This window comes from Drosophila navojoa, chromosome 3 (assembly GCF_054131105.1).
Source record: "Drosophila navojoa isolate 15081-1374.11 chromosome 3, UAZ_NAV_1.0, whole genome shotgun sequence".
In the NCBI taxonomy this organism is placed as follows: Eukaryota; Metazoa; Arthropoda; class Insecta; order Diptera; family Drosophilidae; genus Drosophila; species Drosophila navojoa.
The window spans coordinates 17,849,183-17,868,353 of record NC_142891.1 but is presented as its reverse complement, the minus strand read 5'-3'; the positions used below and the strand labels follow the sequence as shown (position 1 = coordinate 17,868,353).

At 37.8% G+C, this 19,171-nt stretch overlaps 3 protein-coding genes across 9 annotated transcripts; 2 read left to right on the top strand and 1 right to left on the bottom strand.

Moving 5' to 3' along the window:
* Window positions 1–886: 886 nt before the first annotated feature.
* On the bottom strand, window positions 887–8,500 carry Cf2 (Chorion factor 2). 7 transcript variants are annotated; one of them, XM_089257325.1, is made up of 6 exons: window positions 8,296–8,500; window positions 7,565–7,724; window positions 5,779–6,783; window positions 5,379–5,626; window positions 4,640–4,818; window positions 887–3,277 (listed from the first exon to the last, which is right to left on the bottom strand). In XM_089257325.1, the coding sequence occupies exons 2-6, from the start codon at window positions 7,595–7,597 to the stop codon at window positions 3,102–3,104; spliced, it is 1,641 nt and encodes a 546-aa protein (XP_089113451.1). In that variant the 5' UTR covers window positions 7,598–7,724; window positions 8,296–8,500; the 3' UTR covers window positions 887–3,101. The 7 variants fall into 7 exon arrangements, with proteins under 7 accessions (XP_089113451.1, XP_089113449.1, XP_030241401.1 ...); XM_089257323.1 differs by having other exon boundaries at window positions 5,379–5,638; window positions 8,296–8,498; XM_030385541.2 differs by lacking the exon at window positions 7,565–7,724 and having other exon boundaries at window positions 5,379–5,638; window positions 5,779–7,110; window positions 8,296–8,498.
* A 406-nt stretch (window positions 8,501–8,906) lies between these two features.
* LOC115563094 (serine/threonine-protein kinase RIO3) lies at window positions 8,907–11,243 on the top strand. The gene is made up of 3 exons (XM_089257322.1): window positions 8,907–9,078; window positions 9,134–9,887; window positions 9,967–11,243. Exons 2-3 carry the CDS (start codon window positions 9,144–9,146, stop codon window positions 11,068–11,070), a joined length of 1,848 nt encoding a protein of 615 aa, XP_089113448.1. The 5' UTR covers window positions 8,907–9,078; window positions 9,134–9,143; the 3' UTR covers window positions 11,071–11,243.
* Window positions 11,244–17,550: 6,307 nt separating this feature from the next.
* LOC108658503 (uncharacterized) lies at window positions 17,551–18,951 on the top strand. The gene is made up of 2 exons (XM_030385576.2): window positions 17,551–18,017; window positions 18,115–18,951. Exons 1-2 carry the CDS (start codon window positions 17,727–17,729, stop codon window positions 18,862–18,864), a joined length of 1,041 nt encoding a protein of 346 aa, XP_030241436.1. The 5' UTR covers window positions 17,551–17,726; the 3' UTR covers window positions 18,865–18,951.
* Window positions 18,952–19,171: the final 220 nt, after the last annotated feature.

The window sequence follows — 19,171 nt, the reverse complement described above, 5'->3', positions numbered from 1 at the left end:
AATGAATTACAACAGAAAAGAAAAACCACAAAAACCAAAAGAGCGACAACAAAAAATGATACTAATAAACATAAATAATGATTAAATCAAAGATTAAAAATGTGTATTTCATTTGGAACTAGAAAATGGAGCAAGTGGACAGAATCGCCAAAGGATACATTAAAGAGGAAGTGGGACCAATGCAAAAATTAAACTTTGGGCTCAGAGAGAAGTTCTATTTAAGGGATTTCTTCTGTGCGAGCTACATATGACACATACATATATGACATAACTGACAAAATCTAATATATATTTGGGTATTTTTAAGAGAAGGTAAGCTAAACTTACATATGGCTAAAAGCTCATAATCTGCCATGATATGACCTATAGTAGTATTCTAGTACTCATTATGATATACAGTGTTAAACATAGCAAATACAAAAAGGTGTTATACCAGCAAATATATAATATATATAAGATGGGTCTGTACAATTAGGTACATACGTAGCTTATATATGTATATAACTAGGTAGTGCTAGTGCTACTATTACTCGCTTTTTGCATGTCATAATTTGTACATATTCCTAGTACAGCTTGGAGTATTGGAAACTATACTAGAATCTAATCGTACTTGAGAAAAAGCATCTAAAAAGATTTTAGCTCACTTATATCATCGCTCCTATTGAAGTCAGCTTCAACGTAAGTACACTTCTATATAAAACCCAGTCAATAAATATATGCAAAGAGAATCTAATACAAACGCTGCTCTTATAATATTTCTACAATTCGGACCTTTATTCGTTTATAGTTTACTATATATATATATATATATAGATCTCTTCAATTCATTTCCTTATTTTTTAAATTTAATTGAAATATTGCTTGAACATGATTTCAAGAGTTTTGGTTTTTGTCATTTGTCTTCTTCAGTTTTTCGGTTTTTTAGATTGCAAATTACATACAAATTATGAATTAATTTAATATAAATTTAATTATAACTTTAATTACAATTTCTAAGACTATTTACTCACTTTGCTTGCTTTGTTCGCCATCATTTGGTAGTTAGTTAATTAGTTAGTTTTACTTAGTTAGGATCTAGCAGTTATTATTTGCATTTAGTACGTATCGAATTTTTTTTCTTTTCGTTTCTCACTTTTGCTTTTATTTATTATTTCTATTTATTTTTATTTGATAATTTTTTGTTTTTGAGAGAAGCGAGCTTTGCGTTTGGTTTTGTTTTTTTGGTTGCTTTTGATCGTCAACTTGGTTTATTAAAACTTAAATAAAAATTACAATAATTAGTTAATTACTTAGAATTTATTTTGGTTTTACATGCGCTGCGCATTTGTTTTTGTTGCTGTGCCTATGTGTGTGTGTGTGTGAGTGTGTGTAGGTAGACCTTTTGTTTGAGTGTATTAATAATAGTATATAGCTGTAATATTAGATGTACATTATACATTTATATAACACTATATCTGCTTTGTAAAAATTTACAATTGGTTTTGGTTGCTTTTTGTTTTTTCGTTTTCCATTTGCTACAGTTTAGTTAAATTAGTAATTCGTTTTTAGTACATACAACTTGCAAGTAAATTAATTGATTAAAAATCTTTTAAATGTTCAAAAAAACTATTATTTTTTATCATATATTACAAAAACAATTATTATTTATATATTTCTTTATATATGTATATAAGCTTGTTACGTTACGACTGTTTTACTTGTGTTTTGTTTTTTGTTTTAAAAGCTTAGTTTATCAAAAATTGTTAATAGATTTATGTATATATATATATATATATTGTTGTTGTTTCTGTTTTTTAAACTAGTTTGGCGCGTAAAGCTGTGTTGCGTTTTGCATAGATTTCATTTTCGTTCTATATAAAATTTGCTCTTAAATACTTTTTGTCTTGCGTTTCGAAATGCGCTTAAAAAGAACTTAAATAATTTATAACAAACAAATCGGGTTATTATTTAGAATGTACAAAACGAGTTAAGCAGATCAATTCACAAAAAAAAAAAATAATTATAATAAAAAAGAAAAGAAAAAAAGTAGAAAACAAACAATATTAAATAAATCACTAAGCAGTATTAATTGTAATTTTAATTAGTTTATAAACAATTTTTATAATTTATAATTCGTAAATAATTTTAAAGCCAAACAAACGAGATCCTGCTCGTATGCAAATCAAGCAAAAAGCGTTTCTTTTCATTCCTTTTTATCTAAGGATTTCTTTAGTAAAAATTTTGAAAAATTTATCATATTTTTCAAGTATAAGAATAAATAACTTGAGAGTTTGTTGTTGGTTTTTTTCTTCTTTTTTTTTTTTTTTTTGTTCGAATTAAGTGTGCAAAATGTTTATAAAACAAACTAATTTAAGTTTTGCGCGTAGGTAAAAATATCGTCAACATGAGTTTTAGCTTGAAACAAGTTTAAAAAATATAAGAATATTTGATAGAAAAATATATACTTCACTTAATAATGTATAAATAATATATATGTGCGGGTCTAGATGTAGGTGTATTGTAGTTTTAGGTGTAGGTTTGAGGGTGTGTGAGTGCGCAGGTGTGAGTGTGCGCTATAAAAAAAGGATTAACAAGTACGATACAAAATAATATGCATTAAAATCTCAGAGAATAACAAATTATGACATATAAGACTTGACATGACAAAGTTTATATATATAAATATATATCAAATAAAAATAAAAGGAAAATCAAATATCGTTTTGAATGAGCTTATCAATAGAAAACGCCATTGTAGTACAATTTGTTACTATAAGTATTGTTTTTCTGTTTTTGTTTTTGTTTTTTTTTTTTTCAGTTTGATAGTAAAAATTCTAATTTAGTGTCTAGCAGCACTTCGAAGATTTGCCAGTCGTTGGTTGCTTGTGATCCATCCATCCGTACATCCATCTATCCGCTCCCATCATTGTTGTCGTCTTTAGAAAGGTCTTTCATTACAGTTGCTCCACTTGCTCCAATTGTTAAATCGTCGCAATCCAGTTCGTTTTAGTTTCAGTTTCTTTTATCTTTTATCTTTTTGCTTTTTTTTTGTTTTAGGCCACATTCTCATCTTGTGTGGGTTTCTTTGGGTCAACTATGGTCCGGCCACCGCTGGGCCTATCCTAGAGCGGATGCAGCTTTGTCGTGTGCACGGTGAGTGCGCTGCGTTGCGTGAATCGTTTGTCACAGTACGGACAGGTGTACGGCTTTTCGCCGGTGTGCGTGCGTATGTGTTTCGTGAGATAGTCCTTCACGCTGAAGGACTTCTCACAGTAGCCACAATGAAATGGTTTTTCACCTGCAATTACGAACAATATACAATTCTATGGATTAGCATTTATCAAACGGCTGCACCGCACACTTTTATGCCTTTCTTTTGTTTTTTGGTTTTTTTGATGCCGTGCAGTTCCAACAAAAACATTCATTTCGTTTGATAGATTTTGGTACAGAGTAAATATATATAATATATATTATGTAGATTTATATATATACATATATATTGATTTGCACGTAATCATCAAACTAATATATATATTTATACATATATTAATATACATATATATATATATATATATATATATATATATATATATATATATATATATATATAGTTATGCATGATTTATGTTGTGTACATAATATATACATATATATGTATATATATATTTTGTTGGATTTGTGTGTTAAAATGCGTTTTATAAAGACATATTATTACGTAATGAGATGAGGCGGGGCGATACGTTGTTTTTGGAATTATTCTGGTATTACTTTTACTCGCTTTTTATCATTTGGTTATTCATTGAGTACCTGCAGAAGAACTTAATACTATGTATGTATAAAATGGTATACAAATTATCATCTTATGATGATTTCATCTTGACAGATCTATAAACATATAATAAGTGAGGCGACTAGATTAAATTTTAGTTTAGATCTTTATAACTTCCTGAATGATATATATATAGAATATGTCCAAGTCTAGAAACTTTATATTAATTGAATTATCACATTTAATGATCTGTTTAATTTTATACCTTTCATACAAGCATAACTTCTAATTCTGCTGCAAGTAGCTAAAGCTTCGTATTTTTGTATTTATATTAATTATTTCAATTTTTGAAATTTTGCATTTGTGCGCTGACTAATCGAAGATTATGGCAAATGCGAACCGGACTTAATCAAATTTCTTCAAATTATTTATGACTGCACAACTTTAGCGCCAACCGATCGTAACTGTACTTTTTGTGGATCGTGTGGACTCTGTGTGGTCCACGCTTTGCCATGCTCTTCGGCGTCACTGTGTGTGTGTGTGTATGCGTGTGATTGTGTGTGCGTGTGTCTGCTTGTGTTTGTGAGCGAGAGCGAGAAAGTATCGAGTACTGAGTATATATTGAATATTGAGTATTTGGTATGACAAATGGATATGAAAGCAATTTGCATAAGAGTTTACTTTTTATATAAATATATAAATTTTTTTAATTGAAAATTGGTTTTACTTAATTTTGTACTTTTTTTTGGTATTGGTGTGTTTGCACTTTGAACGAGTCGAGTTGAGTTGAGTTGAGATTGATTGATTGATTGACTGAGTTGATTTGAGAGTCGATTGATTGATTGATTGACTGACTGAATTGATTTGATTTGAAAATATATTGCTTCTCACCCGTGTGAGTCGTTAAATGTTTGTTCAGGTAATCCTTAACAGTGAACGCCCTGCCACAAAAGCCACATCTAAATGGTTTCTCACCTGTATGTATGCGAGTGTGCTGTTTTAGTGTATTCGATTGAGTGAAGGACTTGCCGCAGTAGGAGCACGTGTAGGGGCGTTCTTTGGGCGTGGCGCTGTTTTATTTTTTACAATATATTTAAAGTATTTGCAGTGCAGGGTAAAAAAAAAAAACAGAAAAAAAGAACAAGAGAGAGAAAAAGATGAGAATAATTTGATTAGTAACATTCATTATCTGAGTAATATTTCATTGGACACTTAAACAAAGAAAAAGAGAGAGAAAGAGAGAAATATATATATATATATAGAGAAAACACAATAACAACGTTTGGAGCGCATGGGCCACGTCCCATGGCACTTGAAGGACGCGCCCATACGCTCAGCCTCGGGACTGATCTTAAGGAAAACAAACAAAAATATATATGTATATATATAGTAAATAAATGGTAAATTATTTAAACAATAATATCAAGCGAGATGCTGCCAACAGCCGTTCAACAGTTGAGCCCAAGAGCTGACTTGAGCTGAGCAATTAATCAAGAATTCGGATCAAGATCTCTGCTCTGCTCTCGCTCTCGCTCTCAATTTTTTGACTGCTACGCGAGACTGTTCGCAGCATCTGCATCTTTGTGTTGTTGATTTTCTCAATAGGTTAGCGTATAAATGTGGAATTTACTCTGCTTCGCCCGTGTGTATTTTGCGGTGCATGTTCAGCGTGCCGGGCGTCTTAAATGTTTTGGGGCAATCGGGACATTTATGCCGGATCTTATGCGCCAGATCCGCGGGCCCTGATTGCGTGCTAACCAGGACGCTGGTGGCGGCGCCAGTTGAGCCCGCCGGCTGGACACCAGGATTCGCTTGTATGGCATAGACAGGCACTGAATTGACCACATCGCCGCTATCACTCAAACTAAGTGGTTCCTCCTTAATGATGACCTGCAATCAAGTGAAGTAGATGTATTTAAAATGGATATTTTAGACTTATATACTAAAGGCACAAGTTACTAGACGATATTATACTACAAACTAGCTAATATAATAATGATAGTTAACGGTATTCCATGAGCAAATCGTACCTGCGGATGTGCTACTGTTGCTCCAGTGCCGTTCTTTAGCAGTTTCACTGTTAGGGGCGGCACTTTCTGCGATGACGGATCGCTCAGGTCCTCCTGATGCTGTTGCTCCTGGAGTTCACGTTGTCGCTGTTGCTCCTGCTGTTGCTGCTGCTGCTGCTGCTGTTGCTCGAGTTGCTGGTGATGGTGATCCTGCTGATGGTGTTGCACTTGTTGCTGTTGTTGTTGCTGTTGCTGTTGCTGTTGCTGCTGGTGCTGCTGCTCTTCGGGCGTCAGTCTCATATCACGTGGCGCTATAGCTGGCATTTCATCCGGCGTCACCGGCGCCTCCTGATGATCCATAAACGTCTGCTGTCCTGTCGCCAACATAGCCGCATTGAACACGTTGCCACAGTGCGAGCACTTGTATTCGTTGGGATTCTGCGTCACAGAATTGACACCATAAACGCTACACACAATGCAGCGCGCCAAAAATGCCGTCTGATGCGTCAGCCGATGGTGCTCATCCACCTCCAGCGCGCTAGCAAACTTATCATCACAGTTGGGACACGCATAGCTAAGCGGTTTCAGTTGCTGCTGCTGCTGTTGTTGCTGTTGTTGTTGTTGCTGCTGCTGTTGATGTTGCTGCTGCTGCTGCTGTTCGATGAGAGCGCTCTGCGCATTGAGAGAGATGCCATGACAGAGCTGCATATGCTCGGCCGCATGCTGGATGCGCTCGAACTGCTGATGGCACATGGGGCAGTAGTGCGGACTGATGACATTCGGATCCATGCTGAGATTGGGCAGAAATGTTGTCTTAAGCGTGTCCATGCTGTGGCTGGTGGGGACTACTACTGATCCTCCTCCTGCTGCTGCTGCTGCTGCTGCGGCTGCTGTTGCTGCGGCGGCTGCGGCTGCTGCAGACGTTATATTGTTGGCTATCACGGCGGCAACTTGATGCGTCGGCTGTCCCTGCTGCGTGTGCGGATGCGGCTGATGGTGTTCCTCGGGACGTGGCAGACGCAATTCCTGTGGGTTTGTGCTAGACTTTAACATTTCTCTCTTCAAACTGTGGCAGTCAGGCAGGCAGACAAGCAGTCAGGCAGGAAAATATATATTTGCTGAGTAGTTTTCTTTTCTATATATGACTTTTTTTTTGCTTTTAGTTTAGTTTAGTAAGCGGCTTAGGTATGCGCGTGTATTTCCTGCGGCACCAGTTCTGTAATGATGCATTTTTCAGGCAAAAACTCAGCATTTGATATAAATTAGTTTGTTAAGCGTAGCCCAACCAAGAAAATTCGCATTCAAATGTTTCTTCTGTGTTACATGTTTACATGCTCAACATGCTAGCAATACCTGAGAAGAAACATCCGAGTAATGATTAATTTCAGGTATAATTCTTTGAAGTCATCGCTTTATATAAAACTCTATATAAGAAATCATTACATTATTTGTTTTGCTTTTGATAGAATTCCAACTGTTCTTTATCCATCATATAACATTTTTCTTCAATAAATTTTAGATAAGTTTTCAAAATTTATCAAATTTTATCAATTTAATTTCAACATTGATTAAAAAATTTTAAATTTTAATATAATTTTATCAGTTTTACGTTCAAATCCAAATCTAAACATGATCAAATACTGGAAGATTGGATTAATCTTCAAGGAAACTTTTAAAAACATAACATAACCTAAATTCAGATATTTATATTTAATTTTATGAGAGTTGATTTTCATAGATTCCAAAAACCTTACTCGGTCGGGTATACGACTTTACAATACATATAGCAATGGCATGCAAAGCTAACTTCCTTTTTCATGCACTTAGCGGCTGCGTGCATAAAAAAAAAGTATTTCGCCAAGTGAGGCGAAGAAAGCTGCGGTGCGGCGAGATAACGAAAGCTGTGACTGTAGCTGCGCTCACGCTCACACACACAAGCAAGAAGAATGGAAAAAAAGCGGGCTGTCCTGTTGCAGCAAGTGTGAAGCAGAAAAGACATAATAATAGTAGAAAACACACAAGCACACACTCAGAAGAGAGCAAATAGCAAAAGGCGGCGCAAATTAAGCGTAAATTAGCACAGAAAATCAGAAATTTGACGAGGCTAGTGACGGCGGAGGTGGTAGTGGTGGTGTTGGTGCCAGCGGCAGCGGCAGCGACGTCTGTGGTGGCGGCGGCGGCAACGGCTACAGAAACGGCGACTCTCGCCTCGCGCGCAAAACGAAACGAAATCGGAAATCAGTTGGCGCTGTCGCTGCTGCGGCGGCTGCTTTTGCTGCTTCTACCGATCTCTGTGTTTCTGTGTTTCGCTGCTTCTGGTTGTGTTCCCCCAAGTTTGACCCCCAAGTCTCCCCCTCGACACACACACAGACACATGTACAGAGTCAAACACACACACACACGTATGGGGACAGCCAATGCGTTCAAATCGAAAATTTTTTCGGTCCGTCACTGTCATATTCTAAATTCGGAATTCTATTTTGATTTTTTTCTTTTTTTGTGCTGCGTTTGCTACGCGTTTTTATTCTAAGCCCTTACCAGCGTTTCCACGTATTGCACTTCTATTTTATTACGGCCGTCTAATGGCAAATTTGCCAATCAATTCAACAACATTTTCTTTGTATTTGTACAACAAATATACATTAACTTTTCACTTTTATTATTATTTTTGGCGAAAAATGTACAAGTACAACAAAAAGTATCGAAGACATCGATACTTTTGCGTATTCCACTTTGTACTGCAATTCCGACATCGATTACATATCGATATTTGTGATTGTGCTGCCAGATGGTTAAGAAAACATCTTAACAGCAGCAACAGTGGTGACCACACTGATTTATGACGTCAGATCTACGAGTTTCATATACTTAAATAGTCGCTGATATAATAGTGAAACAATATTAATTTGAGCATTGATTAAAAATAACATTAATACTGAATTTTACAACAATAGCATAAGGTATAAGGTACGAGCTTTACAAAAACTCTTAGTTGGTTGAATATAAAAAGAACGTTCTCATATCAAGCACAAAGATGCCAAAATTTTTTGTAAGCGCACCTCTTTAAATTGCTTCTACCATGCTCCTCACCTAATATAATCACTCCACAGCATAACAGAGCTTTTGTGAGTATGTAATGTGCTTTTAATTTCACAACATAGAAAAATACAAAAAGTTGAAAAGCTGGAAACAAAGTAATTGAAGAGAATTTCAATACACTTCTCAATAAAATAGAACAAAAAAGCCAAGCAGGCAGCTTGGTCATATTGTAATCCAATAACAGTAAACAGGGGATCAAGGGTAAAACGAGCCTGTGAAAAAGTTTGTCTCTTTTCCAAATTCCTGTAAATTGTAAATAATAATATTCGATTTGTAGGTTCTATAGGATGTCATCGCCTTGGTCCAAGGTCAGCAATGAGCCCGTGCAGACAATCAACCTGGCGGACATTATGTCCGAACAGTATGCTCATCGGCTGCACGATCAGGAGCTGAAGCAACAGCAAAAGAGGCAGCAACAGAACCAAACACTCCCCACTGCCAAGCCCATAAATGCTGAGACTTACTCAAATATAGCCAGCACATCTTCTAAAGCCAGCCAGAAGCTGCCGCCAAGCGATGCAGGCCAATGGGAGGACTATTCGATGCTGCTCAATGACGAGGGTAAGGAGCAGGCCGAACCGTTGCCGGCGAGCCTATTGAGCCTGCTGGAAGATGAAGCTGAGTCGGATGCAGTCATAGCTCAAATGTTGCAGTCTCAGTTCGATCACGAGTACAACGAGGAGCTGCGACGCATCGAACGGCAACAAAATAAACAATCCAAGGTCACGGTGACGCTCAATAAATTTCTGCGCAGCGGAGATGCTGAATTTCTGCACGACACTGAAGCGGGTGCCGACGAAGAGGACGATGAGCTAGCGTACCTCAAACAGGACTGGGATTGCTTTGAGACGAACGAAAAGATACTAGACGCCATACCAAAGTGTGGCTTCAAACTGGACAAAGAGGGCGAAATGATAACCAAACACGATCCACAGCTCTGCGGTGTGCGCAATGCACAGCGTGTAATGTCCTTTCCGCCGGAGTTTCCAACGGGCGATGGCGCCTGCTTCGATATGAAGCTATCCAATAAGGTAGATATAACTTTCTTCTATATATATATATATTTAAACTTACTCGATTATTTGACTGTATTTAAACGAACTCCAACAGGTCTTCAATCAGCTGAAAGCTTATTCGCGTCGAGGTCGTGCGGATCGCAAGGAAAAGGTAGCCACAGCTGAAATGGGCGTGGATGCTGCCACACGTCTGCTGCTCTACAAGTTGATCAACAATCAGATATTGGAGCAAATCAATGGCATCATTTCCACCGGCAAGGAAGCAGTTATTCTGCACGCCAATTCTGATGCCAGCTACACGGGCACCAATGAGCACGGCCATGGCAATGGAGTGCTGATGCCAGCTGAACTGCTGCCCAAGGAGTGTGCGATAAAGGTGTTCAAGACCACGTTGAATGAGTTCAAGCAACGGGATCGCTACATCAAAGATGACTATCGATTCAAGGATCGCTTCAGTAAGCAGAATCATCGCGTTGTCATTAACATGTGGGCGGAAAAGGAAATGCACAATCTGATGCGCATGCAGAGCATTGGCCTCAATGTGCCCGATGTGGTGGTGCTGAAGAAACATGTCCTGGTCATGCGCTTCATCGGTGACAATCACAATGCTGCACCCAAGCTGAAAGATGCACGCCTGAGCGACGCTGAGCTAAGCTGCGCCTACGAGGAGATCGTGGCGGCCATGCATAAGCTGTACAATGAGGCGAAGCTGGTGCATGCCGATCTTAGTGAATACAATATACTCTGGTACGAGGGCAAGTGCTGGTTCATAGATGTGGCCCAGAGCGTGGAGCCCGAACATCCCAGCGGTCTAGAGTTTCTGATGCGTGACTGCGACAACATTATCAGCTTCTTCGAGCGTCGCGGGCTGCCCAACATCTACACCAAGGAGCAGCTGTTCGAGTTCATTACCGCGCTGAATGCGGAAACCCATAATGCGGCCATGCTGGAGCGCATTCATACACGTGGCGCCTCCATCAATCAGGCGACGGTGCCCAATCAAACGGAATGCCCCGATGAGCTGAAGCCGCTCGAATATCCCTTCGAGCTGGCCTGGGAGAAGTCACTGCTGGAGCGACAAATGCGACAAGAAGAGGCTGAGCGGAACCAGGAGGCCAGGGAGACGGTGGACGAGGCCATTGATCAAAGCGAAACGAAGCTAAGCAACGACACTGACAACGCCAATAACACTGCCTAATGTCCTTAAGATATTTCATGCGTGTTTCTACTTATTTGAATTTCTAAAATTCATGTAACTTTACCGTGCAGCTCGAACTTGAAACTAGATATTGTTTTAAGTTTTTATAATTTTCTTAAGCAATAGTTAAATAAATGTCAAATTTGATTTCGAAACCTGCAAGGTCATATTAAAAGACAGTTTTACAAGACATGAATATCCCTATATGTATATTGGGAATAAAATAAACATTGGTTTTGCTTTGCCTCTCGAATTAGAAACTAGAAATTGTGAAAATGTTGCTTAACATTATCTTAAGCAATTGCTTAAACTCAAGGTCATATTAAACATAATCCTACTGGCAACAAGGTCTCTTACATATTTATACTCTATATATAGGGTCTATAGGTTTTTTTTTGTATACTTTGTCTTAATGGCTTTGAACTTGAATACAAATTGTTCTTAATTAATTAATGCAAAACTGTTGAAAGTCTTAGCGGCAAGTGGCACACGCGCCACATCCTCATCCGGGGGTTGTCTAATGGCTGCACGGCCACGCCCCCTCTTGTTGCCACACGCCCATTGCGAGCAATTGAACTCATTTAAGCTGCGCATTTTGCCATTAATTGAGCGATTTCTCTGCCAGGCAAAAATCATTCAATTGATTAAATCATTTCCATGCGCATTCGAATTGCAGGCGATTGGATCAGCAGCAACAGCAGCAGCAGCAGCCGCAGCAGCAACATTGAACTGTGGTTTGCCGCATGCAAAGTGACGATCAGCAGTTGCTATACCCTGTGCGGGTTGGGCAAACAGAGCGAGCTGATTTGGGTGGGCATTAGCAGTAAAGAAATATTAAAACATTGTTTTAAAAGCGACTCTGGACTGCTCAGTGGACTTCTACCAAATCTGAAAACACAGAACTTTAGGTTGAAATCTAAAAAATGTCAAAGTTAAGACATAATACGAAATGTGATAAATAATAAAACAATGTTGATCATAATCTACTAAAATATTTAATTAAATATTTTTAATCGCTTTTCGTCGGCTGTGAGTTCTTATATATGCATTTGACTTGAAAATGGACTTTCCACTCTAATATGCCGTACAGCCAATTTCCTAATGAAACCACCAGTCAAATAAAGATTATCTCAGAGCTGAGTGAAGCATTCCTCTAGAGCATTCCCCTGATATTTATTTAGTTTGCTTGCGTTTCCACGAAAAGCCACGTAGAAATGAGCTGGACTTTAATATATTAAATAGAGCGCTTGGTACGTCAGCAATCACTAGAGTAATACATACATATCAATATATATAGAGATAGACAATGTAGCAGCGTGTTGAGACATCGAATAAACAAATCTAGAATTTTTACTCAGTGCAATTCGAGTGGAAGTGCTCCACATGCATTTTGCATACACTCTATAAAGACGTAATAAGCTTGACGTTCAGTCAACTGTAAATCGAACTATATAAGCATGTATATATAGTATATAGATTGATTTTCCTGATTTGTCGAAATGCGTTAAGAGCTATTCGTATTTTATGTAATATAATAGTTTTCAATAATTATATGTCATTGCACATTCTGTGGGAAGCTTGTGAATCAGATTACTACATTAAATAACCATTGGAAACTGTTTAGTAATAGGCGTTATATTCAAAACTCAATATTTTAAGAAAATTGTATATGGGTCGTTTAAAGAAGCTTAAATGGCTTTAAACACAAATATAACATTTTTTTTAGAAAATCCTATCATATAAATATATTTTTTGTTTAATTTTCAGCATATTTTTGGTTTGAACTCTTATACACATTTTTCAACGCTTCAGTTTATATTTCAAGTTATGAGAATATCCATTCTAATCTTTAAAAAGCATATTGTATTGGGATAAGTTGAGATGGCTTTAAGAATCGTCCCACTTCACAATTAAATATTTTATGAACTGTTCTTCGACATCTTTTACGACTACTCATTTAAAAGGGTATCAAGCCATTCGTCAGTAGCTCTTCTTTATATAATACGTTCACGTTCATTCAAGCTCTTTGTTCTGACATACATGTACATATATATATGTATGTATTTTGTTAATTTTATTTTGTAACAAGACATCAATCAAAATTGAACTCTCAGCAATCAGCAGACGCTCGAACTGCGAATATTATGGATGGATTTTAAATGTGGCTTGTGCTTCGATCTTCCGTTTTCTTCTTCTTGCGTCGTTTCATGATCCGTTTCAATTGTAAGTAATATTTGTTTTAATATATTTATATATCATTTTAATTTCTATTTTGACGTTGGCAACAACAACGCAACAACAAGTTGGCGTCTTTTGAAATTGTGAAATACATGTATATGTATGTGCGTATATTATTTTTATACTAGATAGGCAGGCCCCATTAGGGGGCCCGACTGCTGCTGTTGACGCAAAACAAAGCAAAAAAGAAAAAAGAAAAATAGAAAAAGTGCAAACAAGTCAACACGTCTTTCAGACGTAACAAAAATAGACAGAACATAACAAGTGTAAGTAAGCTATGTGTGTATGTATTTGACAAATATAAATTATATGCAATACTTATGTACGTAAATCTAATATGCAAATAAGGAATATAACAATGTACATATATAATATATTTATATTCAAAAATGGCACGACAATTATTATAATTAATATAAAATTATTATAAACAATCACTTAATCAAAGAAAAATAATTTTTGGTGTCCATGGTGAGGTCAAGTCAATGAGATAATCGTTTAAGAGGCTTAACACAGACTCTTCCCAAGAAAAACCAATTAGCAAGAAAAGAATATACTTTTTTTTTTTTCAATTTATTTTGACCAATTCTCTTACATCCAACATAACACTAAAATCTCATAAAGTTGCCATAATGACATGAAATTTGTCTTAATTAAAAGTAACAAGCTGGCAGCAATGATCATAAGAAAACCATAAAACGTAGCCGAAAGAAATGAAGGTGTTCAAACGTGTAATTAAGCCACCCTCGCCGTCGCGACCTCTCAGTGTCCAATGTCTGCATAACGAATAGCTTTACAGTCCACGACAGAACCAACTTTTTTTCTTGAGTGTATACAGCATACGCAGCGCATAGCCAGGCGCAATAATAATAAAGAAAGTCATAAGGATAGAGCATAAAATGTTTGCAAAAGCCATTGCTGAGCAGAAGTGGCATTTGGGCTCATCAAATAAAATGTTTAAACGTTTAATCAACGCACCCCTTGCACCTTTTGCTGATTCAATATAAATAGCAAACACAAGTAGCAGGCAGATCCCGTTGCCTCTCTCTCTCTCTCTCTCGGCTTAACTAACTTTTTTTCTTGAGTGTATCACACACATATGTACATACATATGCGCTTACACAGTTGAGAGCGAACCAGAAAGGAGGCTCGTCTCATGTCAGAGCTGCGACTGCGCAGTTTGCACAAAAAAGAGAGAAGACACAAAGTTGAACTCTGCACGCGTCGCTGCATCTCTTTCTGCCTAGCCAAAAGCTGTGCTGCCGAAAAACAGTTTCAACTTTTTTGCTTCCAGTATGACCACAAAAGAGACAACAAGAAATGTGCCATACACGCGAACACATTAGTTTGTGATGGCCACTTGACGCAGTGCGCAGCGAAGGAGGCTCGTCGCTTGGTGGCGCTGCGCTGCGACTGCTCAGTCAGCTTAATGCTGACCAAACAATGTGAAATCGTGACTGAAGTGGCCTCCTCGAGTGGCGAACGTTGCTGCGGCGTTGCCGTCAGCGCCGCTGTTGCTGTTGAACGTTGACCAAGAACAGCTACACACACGCAGCATACACGCACACACGTGCATGTGGAATTTTGAGCTTTTATCGTTAACAATTTATTTGCATTTTTAATTTTCATGTTCTTGTGCATGCATATGCATGCATGCGTGCATGTGTATATGTATGTGTGTTCTTCACAAATTGAGATTCCGCATGTGTCCACTTCGCTTCTATTTTAGGTCTAACTTGTTGCATGGCCAGTTGACCACCAGCATCAGCACCCGGCAATGCAACGTTGCAATTCAAGTTAGCTACAAAAATAGAATCTTAATTTATTGTTGCTGCCGCTTGTTGCTGCCCTCCATACATGGGCATATCATTTTCATTTTTCATGCAGGCGTCGCTGTCGTTCTCTATAGTTAAAGCCGTCCCCAGTCCCAATGTCCATATCCATCCGAGCGGCTATCAAAAGCGCTTACGAGCACCCCTTTTAAATGAAAGTGAAATGTGTTTGTAGTTGATGCTGTTGTTGTTGTTGTTATGTGTTGTTGCGGCATTCTAGTCTAGTTGGTAGTTATGTACAGGAGACATTCGTTAATATGTATGTGCTGCTGATGTCTACCTCTCAATAAAAAAGACAAAATTAATTACTCTATAAATGACTTACATACATGTACATACATACATGTGTATGTATACTTCAGACTCTTCAAATCAAGTATTGAAAAAATAAACTTAAGATTTAAATATAGAATTTCTAAATATATTTTTAGTTATTATTATTATTACAGGTTAAAATGTTAAAATTTATGCTCATTTTAAAAATGTTAAAAATATAAAATCTTAAGAAATGCGTAGAACAAGGCGAGTATTGCCTGTTTGTCGTGTAGCTCTATATATAGAAACTGTAGTAATGTGCCATAATTGTTTGCGCTGTCTCGAAATGGAGCTGCGACGCCAGCGGCGACAGCGACTGTAACTGCAAAGGGGATTGCAACTTCAACGGCGACGGCTATGGCAACGCCGACTGCAACTGCGACGGCGACTGCGGCAGCGACAGAGAGAGCGACAGCGATGCTTGTTAATTATGGAGCCGCCGTCTGCTGTTAGGTTTGGTATGCAGCATGATTCATGTAATTTATAAGTCTAACTGATAAAAGATGATGCGACACCCCTAAAGCTAATTGCTGCTGGAATTTTGTAATTAGCATACTTATACATACATACATTTGTACATACATAAATGTGTTAAATTGTTCAACAATAATAGTTTAAAATCTTTTAACATTGACGAATTTGTTGAATTTGGTTCGGCTTGAATTTCAGGTGAAACTGTTGCAAATAATTTACGGCCGTATGCTAATGACCAGACATAACAAATTTATTTAACTGAAGTGCTTTATTATAGCGCGAAAAAGTCTGAAAAGCAATCAAATACTAAAGCAATATGTAAATAAAAACGTGTTTAAAAAAAAAAAAAAGTAAAAATACCCCCGCAAGTTGAACGTCACGTGAGTCGCCGGGGAACGAGACACGAGGCACGAGGCGGGGTTGTTGTTGTCTTGGCTGGTGATTCACCAAGGCAGTTGCCCCAAAGCGATTTCATTTCAAAGTGCGAAGTCTCGCAGATAACACAAACAGCAAATGCCACAAAAACAAATGTGACAACAGGTTGAATTTGCAGGTCGCAAATTGAATTCTCTTCAAGAGAACAGAAAACAGAACATAAAGTTACTAGAGAGACTGGCTGTTTCCATGAGTAACTAATAAAATATAAGTTTTGAATGGTATAAAGTTAGTTTAGCATTTGATAAAGAGATAAATGATAAAATTCTGTTTGGTTTATATTAGACTGTTCCGTAATTGATAAGAATAGAGTATTAGATTTTCTAGAGAAAGTAGATTTTCCAGAATAAAAGTCTAGACACTCGTCTTAAGAGGCAATTCAGCGTAACTTTTGATTTGATAAAATGATTAAAGCTAACAAAAACAGAACATATGCAGATTAGCAAATATGAGACTGACAAAAATCTTAGAAATTGACGATTAAACCAGGTTTATGATTTTATGATTTTAACACACGCGGATACTCTTGCTATCAATACACATATTCGATATTAAGTACATGATACCCACAGATAGAGTATCAAAAACAACATGCGGGTTTGTGGAAGGCGATGCCCTTGACCATGTTTTGACAGCCAATCAGGGCCATTGAGCGCAGCTACCGTTAAGATCGGAACTGCAAAAAACAAAATTCAAACCGATCAGGCCAGGCTACCTGGCCAATAGTTTGAGTCTTCTAGTCCTCTTGTTGTTATTGTTGAGTGCATTCAGTCACAACTGAGCAGATGTTCTCGAAGAGTATTTTAGAGGGGCTTAGCCTGGGAATATGATATGGCGTTGAGCTAAACCGAACTGTACACATTTGAGCTAAACCGAACTGTACACATTTACCTGGCTCGGCCTAGATCTCACGGGTTTGAGGCGGTTTTGTGTCGGTATTCTGAAACTGCGTAATTGAGAACTGAAATCGAAAATAGATTAAGATTGATGATAGTGAGATATGAGTTATAGTATAATATATATAGTTAACTATATTGAATGAATATATAGTTATATATTACATTTTTGGTATGTAATTTTGAATACCTTATTTGCTTATAGCTTAAAGATAATAAATTAAAATAATAATAAATAAAACGTGCATCTCTCATCCTATATCATAAACGACTAATTCAACTGCTTTAGAGATCTATCGAAATTCGAGTGAATTACAGTAGTAAGCTAAACTTAATATGTTAGTTGTACCGGTTTTCTGTTTGTTTTGTGTGTTTTATTTCGGACACTTTCAGTTATTAACACAGTATTTGTTAGTCCTTTCTTGTTAATACACCAAAACACGCATACACACCAAGTACACTCAACATGCCCTATCTATATGGAATATCGGATACCAAATATCGAAAGGCGAAGCATCAATGGAATGAGATGCGCCATGGATTGAGAAAGGAATACAAATATCGAACAAAGTCCATACTTGCAAAACATGTGGGCTTCGATCATCATGCCCATCCAATTCAATTCCGTGTTCAGCCCACATCCCTTGTCGAACTGGCCGCTAATGCTGTGGATAAACTGCCCTTGCCATCAGTCTTCAACTGGACCTACACTGACGTTAAGAAATGGATTCGCAGATATGGCTATCCCCAGTATATGGTGAGTTAGGCTGTCATTGCCTATTATAGTACAAATTCAAAATTTTATAAAAATTAAATGCAAAATTTGCATACGAGATATAATTATACCCTAATAGAATACTTTTGAGGTGAACAAGATCTGGGGCAGGAAGCTGTTGTTGGTGGACGCCGCTGCCTTGTCGGCGATGAATATCAAAGACTTTGAGCACATTAAGCACATTGCGTATGGCATACGGATGCTCTTCCACTTCGAGCTGACCAAATTTTCGAGCAAAGTGTCGCTCCCTGATGAGCTGCCCAACGAGCTGTACCTGCTGTGGCACACGCAGACGGGCATCAACTATGATGACGTACGTCGATCAGATCTGTACAGGCGCATGCAGCTCATCAGGGAGCGCTTGCCCGATCTGGAGCTTTGGGATCTGCTGACGCTGTGGCTAGCACGGGAACGACAGCGGAAATTCAAGGAAGTGCAGCCATTCCGCCGAGTGCCAGCAACAAAACGGCGCGAAGTGAAATGGGCTAGAGAGTTGGTCTCCATAGATGAGGAAGTGTGCCTAGATTGCATGCCGCCCTGTGAGTGCTGTTGGAATGCAAAAGATGTCCGTTTGCCGTGGATTCTGAGCGTTCTACACGATTCCCCGATGAATTCGCCCCACTTCAAGTGGTTGGCCTCCGAGAATAGCTGCGTTCGGTGCATTCCGCCCTGCGAGTGCGGCTGGCCGTCCCGTTACTATTTAACCGACACGGTGATCAGCTGCCTGCAGCGAACCTTCCCCGATAAGTTCGCACCCATTTTTGATGTCGGTCAACAGACGGTAGTGTGCGAAAGTATAATAGATCGCTGGATCCGATTCTCTGTATAGTATAGCACACAAACATACAACACCCACACATAAAACTACATTATATTCTAGTTTTTAATATAGTATGCGGATGATCTTTCCCTAAAACAAAAACAAAGTTTTTTGTTTTTCATTTGGAATCGATTTAAATTGCATCGATTGTATCTGGATAATTGTTGATTACAGCTCGAATTGATATTGTTGATGTTCTATGTAGGTTGCAATGGCGCAAACATAGTCGACCATTCGTATGTAATATACCCTGTAATTGGGAATATCTTTAAAAAAAAACTTGGTCTTTCACTTAATATTATTTTCGTATATTATT

Bases quoted from the DNA above. Each gene is read 5' to 3' on its own strand.
- Cf2 (XM_089257323.1), bottom strand. From the start codon at position 7,597: ATGCACGCAGCCGCTAAGTGCATGAAAAAGGAA. The intron at 6,784-7,564 runs GTTAGCTTTGCA...ACAAACCCACAG, and splicing joins CTAAGTGCATGAAAAAGGAA to GAATTGCGTCTGCCACGTCC. The intron at 3,278-4,639 runs GTGAGAAGCAAT...TCGTAATTGCAG, and splicing joins ACATTTAACGACTCACACGG to GTGAAAAACCATTTCATTGT.
- LOC115563094 (XM_089257322.1), top strand. From the start codon at position 9,144: ATGTCATCGCCTTGGTCCAAGGTCAGCAATGAGCCCGTGCAGACAATC. The intron at 9,888-9,966 runs GTAGATATAACT...GAACTCCAACAG, and splicing joins ATATGAAGCTATCCAATAAG to GTCTTCAATCAGCTGAAAGC.
- LOC108658503 (XM_030385576.2), top strand. From the start codon at position 17,727: ATGCCCTATCTATATGGAATATCGGATACCAAATATCGAAAGGCGAAG. The intron at 18,018-18,114 runs GTGAGTTAGGCT...ATACCCTAATAG, and splicing joins ATGGCTATCCCCAGTATATG to AATACTTTTGAGGTGAACAA.